General features: G+C 37.9%; 1 protein-coding gene across 1 annotated transcript; it reads right to left on the bottom strand.

Moving 5' to 3' along the window:
* Positions 1-1,210: 1,210 nt before the first annotated feature.
* Positions 1,211-11,799, bottom strand: slc4a1b (solute carrier family 4 member 1b (Diego blood group)). Its single transcript, XM_017433737.3, has 18 exons — positions 11,689-11,799; positions 10,233-10,277; positions 8,386-8,564; positions 7,955-8,090; positions 7,185-7,257; positions 7,039-7,081; positions 6,731-6,915; positions 5,618-5,828; positions 5,329-5,532; positions 5,102-5,250; positions 4,825-5,019; positions 4,467-4,715; positions 4,241-4,330; positions 3,980-4,146; positions 3,639-3,880; positions 3,372-3,541; positions 2,050-2,223; positions 1,211-1,958 (listed from the first exon to the last, which is right to left on the bottom strand). Exons 3-18 carry the CDS (start codon positions 8,540-8,542, stop codon positions 1,878-1,880), a joined length of 2,526 nt encoding a protein of 841 aa, XP_017289226.1. The 5' UTR covers positions 8,543-8,564; positions 10,233-10,277; positions 11,689-11,799; the 3' UTR covers positions 1,211-1,877.
* Between the last annotated feature and the right edge of the window lie 767 nt (positions 11,800-12,566).

Raw genomic sequence — 12,566 nt, 5'->3', positions numbered from 1 at the left:
AAGTGACATCAGAAAATCAACACTACATTTTTAAACAGTGTTTGAAGCTAAATGTGACAAAATTTAGGCATGAATTTTTAGCAGAAGCTAAATGTGACAAAATTTAGGCATGAATTTTTAGCACAAGCTCCTTTACAAACGGCGCCCCATAGGCCAATTAAGTTGACCAAAATTAAAACCTGACAGATTTAAAGAAAATATATAAAATGTTGAAATCTAAATAGTTTGTTCAAACCTTTCTAGTACCACTAGTAGCCATGCTATTTTCTGCTTCAAACTTTTTCTGTTTTTATTGCATTTATCTAACAGCCTCATCATTAGTTTCCTTGCAAAAAAGAAAATAAAAAAGGCTTTGCAGATATATCGTAACCATACCAATATCAGTAATGTAAATCATACAGCAAACAGTTCCGAATTGTGCAAAAATTTTAAATCACTCCTGATCACATGCAAACACACACATAAAGCCTGAGTCTGTGTGAATGTGCATGATGGTGTGTGGGTGTGGGTGAGGGTGTGTCTGTTAGCAAGATATCTCATGAACCACTGTACACATTTGAATGAAACTAAGAGTCGCTTCTATTCAAGATGGCTGCCAGAAATTATCATCCATCCATCCATTTTCTTTACCCGCTTCCTCTATCACAGGGCTGCATAAAGTCAAACACGACAACCATTCACGCTCTACAGATTATTAACATTAGCCAATTTAAAAATAGCTATAACTCAGTCAATTTCACACATATTGACCTAAAATTTGGTATGTTAGTAGCTGAGTGCCATCCTTCTGGACATACTCTGAGTGCAATCTATTGTGCCACATCTTTGCTTCAAACTATGACATTAACTGTTAGAGTCAACACAGCAAATTATCTCATTTTAATAAGACTTCCAAAAAGTAATCATTGGGTGTACATTTACAACTGATTACAACATTTGGAGTTAAACCAATTCAAGATGGCCACCACAGCTAATTGACCTTTGCCAACAATAAAATGGTGCAAACTCAAAATTACATACAATGAGGAAAGGTTTATGTGGTAGTAGCTGAGAGTCCTCCTACAAAATGTGGCTTAAGTGGCCATTGTGAATTAAAATTGTCATGAAAGCTAGTGTGCATTCCTTCAAGAAATGCATATTGCATATTGTGTATAATTTCTTTAAAATCTTTTGAAATGGTCTGATTAATGATCTAGGAATGACATTTGAACAGCATCGAAGTGTATATTTTATTTATTATGTTCTTTATTCTTTTTATTCATAGAGAGATAACAAAAAGACAACAGTTCTTCTCTGTCCTTATGTTGGCACGCAGAGATGTCCTGTTGCTCTCCACTGTAACCCGTTTGATCGTCTTTATTAAAGCCGACAGCTTATAAACAATAAATCTTTATTCAGAATATCAGGTGATTGAAAACAAGAAGACGTTCAAAGGCACTTTTTAGAAAATAACATTACATTCAATGTGATAAAAAAAAAAGAAATAATAAATTTTATTGCAACTACTGTATTTTTTTAATGCTCAAGCTTAGTCTGAAGTGTTGACTTGAACATACATTCTTCCTACTTTAAATATGCAAAGCATTTGCTTTTTGAAATAACATGTCTTCTGTAAAGAAAAAAAAAACATAAAATATTCTTCTCTAGACGTGCAAAAAAAGAAATGTTTTAGGTTGATAATCTTAGGATGTTAATGCTGTCCATATTCACTCCCAACAGGTGGATTTAGCATTTTTCATAAAACAAAAATAAATATATAAAACCACTTTGCTCTCTGGGAAATTGGGCATTTGTGAGGATAAAATAGAATAAATATACGCTTTAATAAAATAAAATTAAAAAATACATATACTGTCATTAGCTGTTGTGGAAGATGCCTACAAAGGCATCTGACTTTCACAGTACACGTCCTGCCCAGGCTCCTCCTCAAACGTCACTTTGGCATCGTCAGCATCCAACTGAAACGTAACAGACAAACGAGGACGATCAGACAAAAGCAGCAGGAACACTTTCAAAATGAGCCCACTGAAAGGATGAGGAGACACTTACACATTTCATCTCCAGCTCGGAGAAGAGACGGCCGGTCATCAACATGCGCAGAGGGATGGTGAGGATGAGAACAAAGGGAAGCGCCAGGGACACGGGGCTGGATTTCACAATCCACAAGAGTGCAAGACACACCATCTGGATCGCTGTAAACAAGTGCATCCGCCCTGTGCTCACCTGTAGCCAAGAAACACAAATATTTTTCAAATATACACGATATTTGTGATTTCCAGAGCATAAATCAGCGCAAGCAGTGATGGTCTAATATGGGGATTAAAAATAACATATATTAAAAAAAAATCTGCATGCATTTAAAATTATTAAAACATTTTATAGTGTTTTTGAAAATATTTGCACTTTTTGAATATGAGGCCAGAAATATTTTAAATAAATGATGGTCACGGTGAGAGGTTATGAACATTTACTATCTTACCTGTTGTAGATAGCTCTTTGAATGACCTCAGATTGCTGCATTTAATCCTGACTAGCTAACAACTAATTCCAGCAGGGTTAAGTCCAAAAATAAATGTCTTAAATCAACTCCAACTCAAAAATGTCTTGGTAGTTCAGGTGAACATACATCTTTATAACTCCATTAGTTTTACATTACACAATTATTCTTGGCAGAAATATTATGACATTTGTTGTTTTTTTTTTTGTTTGTTTGTTTGTTTTTGCTGGAAGTGTCCCCAGGCTAGCAAGTAATTATAAAATTCTATGTAAATAATTGTATAACTCAAAACAGCATGAATTTACTGTATAAATTAGAATTCACACAAACCACTGAGACTGGAGTTGTTTTAAGATGGCAGCAGTCCAAGCCCTGCTAAGACTAGCCATTAGCTCACTGTTCTGGTCAGAATTAATTTCTCCAAACTGAGGTTGTTAAAGAAGCTATCTACAACAGGAAAGATATTAACTCTTCATAAACTTTCCACAGAACCTCGCTTCAAAAGATCTGAACTCTCACTTTAATTTGTATGAAGCATCATTTAAAAATTTAATTATTTCAGTTCCAGAATTGATATGTTGCCTTTGTGCTTGCTTTAACAATATGATAATAAAAAACATATATATATATATATATATATATATATATATATATATATATAAAATATTAAATATTATTGCATAATATTTTATAATATTGTAAAAAATAAATATCAAGAACTATGAAGACGTCATCAGATATCCTCATATGATGATTCAGTACAAGCTTCCTGTATTTTGACCAGTGTGCCATTAGAGGGTTGTATGTATTTGTTTCATCATGTTGGTTTCAGTGACTCGTTCTTTGGTTTCTAATAAAATGACAGGACTCTTACTCTGGTGGCATATGGCTCATCAGGGTGATATTTCTTAGGAATGAGAAGCAGCAGCATACGATCCCACAGCTGGATGCCGTTTAGTGACGTGACTCCCATGTAGAGGAAGATCCCGAACAAGGCTGACATGGGAATCAGCTTCAAGATCGGCTCCATCAGAATTGACAGACCTGGAGGTGTGCATTTATTTTGTAGAAGAAAAGTTTAGTATTTAATCTATTTTAGATGCAAAGTTGAGGCATTTTATTAAGAAAAGACAACACCCACCAACAAGCAAGGCTACCACAATGCCGCTGATCCTCTGCTCCAGCACTCTCTCGATCACAGGTTTTGGTCCTTTGCTCATGACTGTGAGAGCGTTGGCGTGGGTGACAGATCGGACCGTAGCAGCGCTGAGCCACGGCATACCAAATATGGCACTGAGCCCCCCCATTCCAACTAGAATCAGCAAATCAAAGTGAAACCCAGAACCTTTCACCATCTTCCTCTCGGGTTTGCTGATGATCAGCCTGCTCAGAGACACAAGGGCGGAATCAAAGCCTGGTAATGTCACACTATTTGATGTTTGGGATCTAGTTAATTATGTTACAGGAGATATAATGACTTACGTTGTGATCTGAGACTCCAGGAAGATGAGGATGAAGACGAGTAAGGCTGGGATGCAGGATGCAAACATCAACCACACGGGGAAAGACTTGTGCTCTCCAAAGGGGTTGATGAGCCAGCCTCTTTTGGCTGGGTTGGATACCATCAGCCCTTTAGGAACAACCAGTTTCTGCAAATAAAAAGCCAACAAATCTCAGTACAGTCAGATCAGATGTTTCTTTTCTGTTCATGACACCCAGTGAAAGATCTGAAAGAAGACTTACCTGAGTGTAGGTATCCTCAATGTTGTAGTCCGCCACAATCATGAGGAAAATGGCAATAGGCACGCCAAAGTCACCAAGCAAGCGCCTGACCTGATGACAACCAATAATGTCAACCATTTATTTCAAATTCTGTGAATTGGTATTAAAATTTTTATTTAATTGGAACTTTATGTAAAACAAAAAGACAAAAAGACAAAACCAGTCTGCAGGCTTCACGTCGACTCACCTTTCCAGGAAGAAATGTCCCATTTTTAAACTGCCGTAGGAAGAAAGCAATAAAGAAACAGCCAAACATTAGACACATGGAGAGCAGGGCCGTATTGGGGTAGGGCGGTTTGATAGTGTTGACAACGAAGGTTATGTTGCCAGTGGCGTTGTCGTAGATGAAGTCCTCTTCCACCCTTGGATTCCAGGGATTTTCAATTGTTGCATTCAGGTGATCGTAATTCAGGATCAGTGGATGGGCCTTGAAGGTCTGAAGAAAATTTAAATGATCATATGTTACAAATATTCATACAGATTTTGTATGACAGAATTATGTGCATTTATTAGGTTTCTGAAACATGTAATGATTTTTTTTTTACCCTTCCTAATTTGGCAAAAGTTTCATAAATGAAGATGATGGAGATGAGGATGGAGAAGATCTCCTGGGTGAAGCGTGAGATGTAGCGCACCAGGAAGCTGCCTTCAAAGGCCACGATGATCACCACGATGATGACGAGCCACACCCCGACCCACACCCGACCCACAATGTATTCAATGTCCTGGGACTTGCAGAACTGAACGAAGGAAACTGGAGATGAGTTGACTTCGATCGTGACTAAATAGACAGCAGCTAAGGAGAAAAGCTCAGTGACTCACTGCAAAGAAGGCCTCCTCAAACACTAAAAGAGGACCAGAGAAACCGATAACCAGGATGGGCTGAGCAGCGACGAAACAGAAGATGATCCCCTGGATGCTGGTGGAGATCAGGAGCTCCGGTACACCCATCATGTTGTCCACCTTATCAGCTGAAAAGACAAAGATTTTAGTGTTTACTGCAAAGTATAGGCACCATATCTGCAGAAAAAAAAGAAACCCATACACACCTAGCAGGCCCCCAAAAGTGATGGCAGGTGACAAGGCAGCAAAGTATATGAAGATGATGGCAGCGAGAGCCTGGGCGTTCAGGGCGTCTGTGAGGTCACTCCTGTAGTACTGGTAGCGCCTCTTGACATCTCGAATCATGCCCCCGAATAGTCGACCGGTGCGAGCAAGGGGGTCTTCAGCAGGAGAGCCGCTGGAAATAGAAACTGGAGAAGAAAATTCAATTTAAGATTAGTTTATTTTACCAAGTGAGAAAATAAAAGTCCAGCATTGAGTTGTGATCGCCCTCACCTCTACGTGTTGTGGAGTTCCTGCGGGGCATGATCTCTGACGACTGCAGCCTGTCCTTCAGGAGTTTCTTCTGAAAGTTGATGATGGAGCTCAGCATGGCTTCGTTCTTGATTTCGGTGGGTGGGATGATGATGCTGCAGTCGATGAATTTGACCAAGGCATCGGTCAGCTCTCTGGCGCTCTTTGCTTCTAATGCTGCCTGGTTAAACACCTGGGAGGAAGAAAGTGGAGACGGACGCAAATATTAAAATCAGGTCAGTGCAAAGTTTAATTCTTCTGTGACTATTCTTCTGTCAGTCAGTTTTAAACAAACAAAGATTCGAAAAATGTGTCATTTTATTTTGAAATTTGACTCAAAATCTTTCAGTAATTAGAATTTATTTTCCCTAATAGCTTCTTATATTTTTCTGTTTATTGGCCAATCATTTAAGAGCGTTCCTTCTTCCTGCCCTTGTCTTGTGATTCAGTATGACTTTTTTTTGCCAACATGGGGGAGCTTCCAAACCTTTGAAAACCCCAAATGAATAAGTCAGGAGGTTCGAAGTGAGTGAAACCAATTAGGATGTTTCTCATCAAATTGTGTGACATATAAATAAATGGAGCACATGTAACTTTCCTTAAAAGTGAAGCCATAAAATTATTTGGCCAAATAAAACTATATGTGCTAATAAAGGACTATATGTTGCAATAAACCCCCTTGTACATTAATTATTACTTTTTGCTGTTAATAAATGTTTTAGAAATTACATTTAGGATGATTTAAACCAAGCTTCAGGTCATCTATGGTAAAACAGTGTGTCAAATTGTAATAAGAGTGGGTAAAGTAGTGAAATGATTAGATCATGAAGTAAACCTGAAATAAAACTAATAAATAGTCCATCGTCTATCATCAGGAGGTGACTATTGTTTTTATAAAAAGTAATGTAAGAAAATAAACCCTCACAAGTCTGTGACTTTAATCCATATATGTTTAAAGTAGTTTATGTTGGTATATTGTTTGTTTAATTTGGAAGAAACATTTATTTTACCCAGAAGACTGTGCAGCTCATTCTCTTCAATGTCATCGTATCAATATTTGATGATTTCACTTGTCAAAAGTTCGATCCCACTCACTTTATCAGCCATCAGAGCAGCCATAGCTCGGCCCATCTCGTGGTAGTCCATGTCAGTCTTGCTGGGGCCAATCAGAACCAAAACAAAGCGAACAGGCTCCGGGGCCTCCAGGGCTGAGTCGAGCGTCGCCGCTTCCTTCAGACGCACAAAAGCAATTGTGGGTTTCTCCAGAAAGTCCAAGGCTCCTGGTCAAAACAGAGCAATTTAAATTAAAATATGAATGAGCATAAAAAGCAGGTGCCCAGACATAAATAGACAGTACAGTTTGGAGAGTTTCTTTCAAAAAAATGAAAGAGTTATTGGCTTACCTACGAGCACCATTGAGGCCTCGACGTGATCGCTTTCATCCATCTGAAAGAACAAGAAAATGTGCAGATGAGAAACTCTCCATATTTTTAAAAAAGCTGTGATTTGCTCTCAAATTTAAGACAACTGTATCAGTGAATAAACATACTCTTTCTTTGACTGAAAACTTGTGCAGGTCCACGCCATCAGTCAGTTTCTGGCTTTCTGGATCTGATGATTCACTGCAGACAGAAGCGACTCATTTCACTGACATGTTTCCCGAGTTTTAGGTTATTGTTTTACCTGTAGTGAGCTTTAATAAATAAATGAATAAATAAATGAATGAATAAATGAATGAATAAATGAATAAACCGCAGCAATTCTTAGATACCCCAAAGCTGACTCCCTATTTATTTACTTACTGATATAAAAAAGTTCTTGGTGTGACTTAGATTTTTGAATATTTAAGTCCAATAAAGGAATAAAGCATCACAGAACAAGACCATGTCCAATTGTTAGTCTTCATTTTTCTAACAAGGGATAATTTAACTAACTTAATGTACATATATATATATATATATATATATATATATATATATATATATATATATGGTGTTATTTGAGGTTAAATTCTGCCTGCAGATAAAAAAATGACAGTTGAAAAACAAACCTAGTAATTTTCTTAAACTATAAAAGTTTATTTAGTAATTTATTTATGTTGGATGTTAAAACTGTGTTTAAAGTGAAAGACAAGGTAACTCCTGAACACAGTGGTTTCCATACAGGTAAGGTCGTTAGGTGGTTGGAGGTAGTTTCATATAATCACAGGTTTGGTCTCCAGAACAGCAACTTTCTCCAAGTCAGTTAATTGCCTCAACTAAATGCTTAACTATAGGTCCCTGTTTTTGAGTCACTGTTGGCTGATGTCTGAAAGGATACCTGCGGTTTTGGACCAGAGATTTCAGCACACCTTCCCGGTCTCCAGACCTGATCTCCTTCTTATTAACCATCTCAGCGACCATCTTCTCAGCGATGTCAGAGAGAGTCTTCTCCTCACAGTCGAAAATGGTTACAACTTGAGAGAGAAATTGTTGGAAAATGGTCAGAAAGGATCATAACAAGAAAAGACTTGGACATTTTTGCATTTGATGTGAGCACAAAAGCATATAAATTAGATTTATGTAAAAAAGAAACATAAAGACCCTATTTACCAACAACTGCTGATGATGAAAGTACTGAAAGTGAACACTTATCCTTCCTTATAGAGGCTTTTTGTAGGTTATTTGCTATAAAATGCCACTTTAAGTAAAATCCCTAAATTGCTATTTAACACAAAAAATATTTTACTGACTCAAATTGTTATCACTGACCAGTGTTCATGGTGCGGCGCAGCTGGATGAGGCTCCTGAATGTGAGGTAGGAGATCTGTGAGGATGCCCACACCCCGGCCTGTGGGTCGAAGCTCTCCTCGTAGCCTGCCCATCGGCCCATCTCCTGCCAGTACGCCGGCTGCTCCTGGTCCTTCATTAGCTCTTTCTGCTTCACACACCTGCGAAGGAGCAGACATGTGCAGAGGTTAGGGCATGTTGCGATTGTGAGACGAGCTGAATGAAGAGTTGCTCTGAACTGGTGGACGAATTAAAGCTGCGCCGCCTACAAGCAGAGCTTAAGCATGTGGCATACAGCTGTGGTTTCTCTGGTCACTTCATCTACGTCACTGGATCGACCTGTGTCCTGAGTTTGAGAAGATGGGAAAAGTTGAAAAAAGATCTAGGTTTTTGGGTGTACCCACATTTGTTTGAGCCACTTTAACAATGTATCAGACCACAAAAGACTAAAAAGTTCATAAAAAAGGGGGTAAAAAGTTTGTAGTTGGGTTGTAGCTGATGTGTTGGGAAGTTTACACCACCATCAACAGATCTTTGTAATCACAGCTCTGAGTTGCTTTTGATAGCAACTGCTTTTGACGGCAAAGGAGCAGAGGTTCATGGTCATATTGTGAACTGATGGACCTTCTAGAGCCTGGAAAGTCATTTAGACCAGACTTGTTGAGTATTAGGAGCCACAATATGTCAACAGCATTAAATTCTGAGATGTCTATTGCCTGTCTTTGAAAGTAAATTTAGTCTACATGTGAATGCAGTTGCAAGAGAATTTGCGAACATCCCACTGAGGAGGTGGTGCAACCAAATCATGGAGTTAGGAAAACTGTCCATAGACCAGTGAAACAGGTTTATGTCAAGGTACAAAGGAAGACAGTTTCTGTTGTTAAAATGCCCCAAAGCACAGCAGCCTTCAACGTTTTTAAGTAGGAAAGCTTTGAAGTTGTCAGTCTTTCATAGATTTGGCTGTCCAGCTGAACTGATTGTAACTCAATGGGTGTTGGTCAGACAAGGAGTTTGTAAAAGACACTCTAATAAAATTTGAGCTGAATTTTTAATGTCTTAAGGAAATCAGGCACTGGGGCCAATATTATACCTTCTAAAGCCAAACACGGGGATGGCAGCATCATCCTGGGAGAATGTGCTGGGAGACTGCTCAGGATTACAGAATAATCGCGAGTGAAAATCTTTAGCATAATTTTGTTATTCTGCAAGACAACAAACCAAAGCACACCTACTACCACAGAAACAACAAGAGGCTTCTAAAAAGCTTGGTCCTTATCCAGGTTTAGTCGAGACAGGGCCAAAGGATTTATGGAGACACTTGTAAATGGCTCTGCTATAAAGCTCATTATCCGACCTGATCGAATGATGGCATAATAAAATGATGTTTTCCATGAAATATTTTTTTTCTTTAAGACAGGAATGGACCCTGATGCTTGATCAGAAGGCAACTGGATTTACTTTCTTGGATCAGTGGACTTGAATTCATGCACTAAGGATTACGGCGCAGACAACAGGATCAGACGGATTCACCTTCATGCTTCACCACAGTGCAGAAACACACATGATATTATGGGTGTTGGTTTCCTCTGCGGCAGCCAGGAGACTTTTCAGTCATTTTCTTCACCAAAGTGGACATGGATCATGAAGATTTTGGAAGGTGACACTTTGTGTCTGAAGTAAACATGCTGGCTGTCAGCAACAAGCTGGCTCCGAGGTTTGGTTCACTACAAGTTTCCGTCGTCAGTATGAATGACAGCTCTTAAACACGCTCCCTGGACCTGTTTGGACTGTCAATACACAGAGTGTGTGTGTGTGTTCAGGCTCCTTACCTGGCACTCTGTATCTGCTGGCGCTGGTGTTTGTCTTCCAGTCAGCTGATAGACAAAATAGACTCAATTAAAACCATAATAATGCAAAAATCCCCAACCCCCCCACACCACATCCAGCTTTTTATCACTGTTTTTTCATCATTATAAATAATTTTAAATTCTGATAGTGTTTTACAGAAACACCTTTGATAACCTTTTAGTATACCCTGTTGATAAACTTTAATTTAAAATAGGCACTTTTCATGCTAAATTCCTTTATAAACATAAAAAAACTGATTACATTTAGTGTGTTTGGATGGATTTTGTCACGCTTTAGGTAACTTTATTGAATTTTTTTCCAATCTCTGTGGTGTTTTCACACATTTTGTTTTTGTCTAAGATCAAACCTAAAGTTGTATGTTACAACCAAAAAGATTTATTTCCTAAACACAGTTGTTCAGAGTAGAAGATTTAGATCAAGCTGGCAAGATGCTAACAAGGAATGTGCAAATGTGTGTGTGTGTGCTGTGGGGATAAAAGTATCTGATCCTACAAGTTTAAAAAAAAAGTTTGAGGGTTAAATTAGGAAATGGTATGTTAAGTAGTGTAAGCAATAGCTAGCATGCATTATATTGAAAAACAGGGATGAGTGCTCTAGTTAAACATAAATATGACAAAGACAATTCATACAGTCAAAATGAGAAAGGCTCTGCCCTTTTTTAAGGATCAAAATCTTGCTAGAGAAAATTAATAACTCCTAAATAAATGACTGAGTTTGAAGTTCAAATGTTGGTGTAAAGTGAGAACTTGACAAATGGTGCCAATAATTTAGGTAACACTTATAAACGACCCCACATTTTTATAATCAGATTACAGTTAAATTCTGTCAACCACAGCTACTGTATTTTACCATTAACTTTACTTTTCTTTTCTTTTAATCTTACAAAGTGATGTGTGTTACATTTTAGGATGAAAAAAATGGGTTTGGGGTCAATGTAAGGCTGAAGGAGACGTGTCAAAATGGGATTTTTGTACATTTGTGTTTATTTCTGTGAATCATTAGGCACTATTTTGGACATCCTCGAGGCAACAACAGACATTCTCTCATAGTGTTAAGATCTTAGGAACATCTCCACAAATATATCTTTACAGGTTCCTTCAAAATGCTTTAAAAATTAATGAGATCTAATGGAACTTCGCTGAATTAGTTTGGCAGTAAAAAAAAAAAAAGTAAATTCATCCCACATAAACCACATAACACACAAATATCTGTGCACACAATTGAAAACATGAAAAAATAAGGCAGGAATTTTTTTTTTTACTGTACAGGGAAATGAATATAATATAATATAATAGAATAGAATAGAATGGAAAAAATGCACAAACTCCAAGAAGTTGGGTTTCTTTCAATCTAGAAAGTTACTTGCATTACATTGCAAATACTCTTCACAACTACAGCAGAAAAAGGGATGCTTACCTGCTGCAGGCTGTCACCGAGCTGACAGGCGACTGTCCAGAAAGGCAAAAAAAGTGTGACTTTATAAACACGACCTCTTTAAACCTCCGTCGGCGTGCACCGCGTGAATGCATGTTGTGTTTTGATGGGTGGGACCACTACATGTATGCACGGACACAAACTTGAACATGTGCACTTTAATTCCCCTGTGGCACACTCCTACAGAGCAATGTGTTATGCAGTGTACTAACCCATAATATTGATGGTCAATACAGAGTCTTGGCATGCCAGTAAAGCAGTCACACTGTGTCATTATGCAACCAGCATCTTATCACATTTTTTTGTCTGTGTTTAGTGGACAACAGAGTCTTGGTTTACACTGCCGGACCTGTGTGCTAACCTTCACTGAGGAGGAACGTGTCTTAATCTGACTCGACATCCTGTGCAGATTCATTGACTCAAAATGAGATATAAAAGATCCCCCGAAATACATTTTGGAAGAATAGAAGGTTGCAAAAACCTTATATTTGAAGTGGAAGTGATATGTGTTCTACTAGAGATTCAAGGTGAAACATTAAGTGGTTAAACAAGAAACACGTGAGGAAAACTTTACTAGAAGCAAGATAATTTGTGTTTTAAATCCTGAATTCAAACAATCAGTTTTAGATGTAATATACAGCCTCACTTCTGTTTTTTTTTATCAGTTTTTAGAATCCATGATGCACAAAGACGTATTTCTGTAGTACAATGATCTGGTGATGCCGTCCACAGATGCACTTTTTATTTAATTTATAATTAAAAAACAACATTTTTCTCAGTTGTATCAACTCACAGAGTGATACTGTAAACCGCAACGCACTAATGTGAAAACACTTCGAAAGAACTCTGTCATTTACAAG

This window comes from Kryptolebias marmoratus, linkage group LG17 (genome assembly GCF_001649575.2).
Source record: "Kryptolebias marmoratus isolate JLee-2015 linkage group LG17, ASM164957v2, whole genome shotgun sequence".
Taxonomy (NCBI): domain Eukaryota; kingdom Metazoa; phylum Chordata; class Actinopteri; order Cyprinodontiformes; family Rivulidae; genus Kryptolebias; species Kryptolebias marmoratus.
Note: the sequence above shows the minus strand (reverse complement) of the source record. Positions and strands in the feature narration are given on the sequence as shown.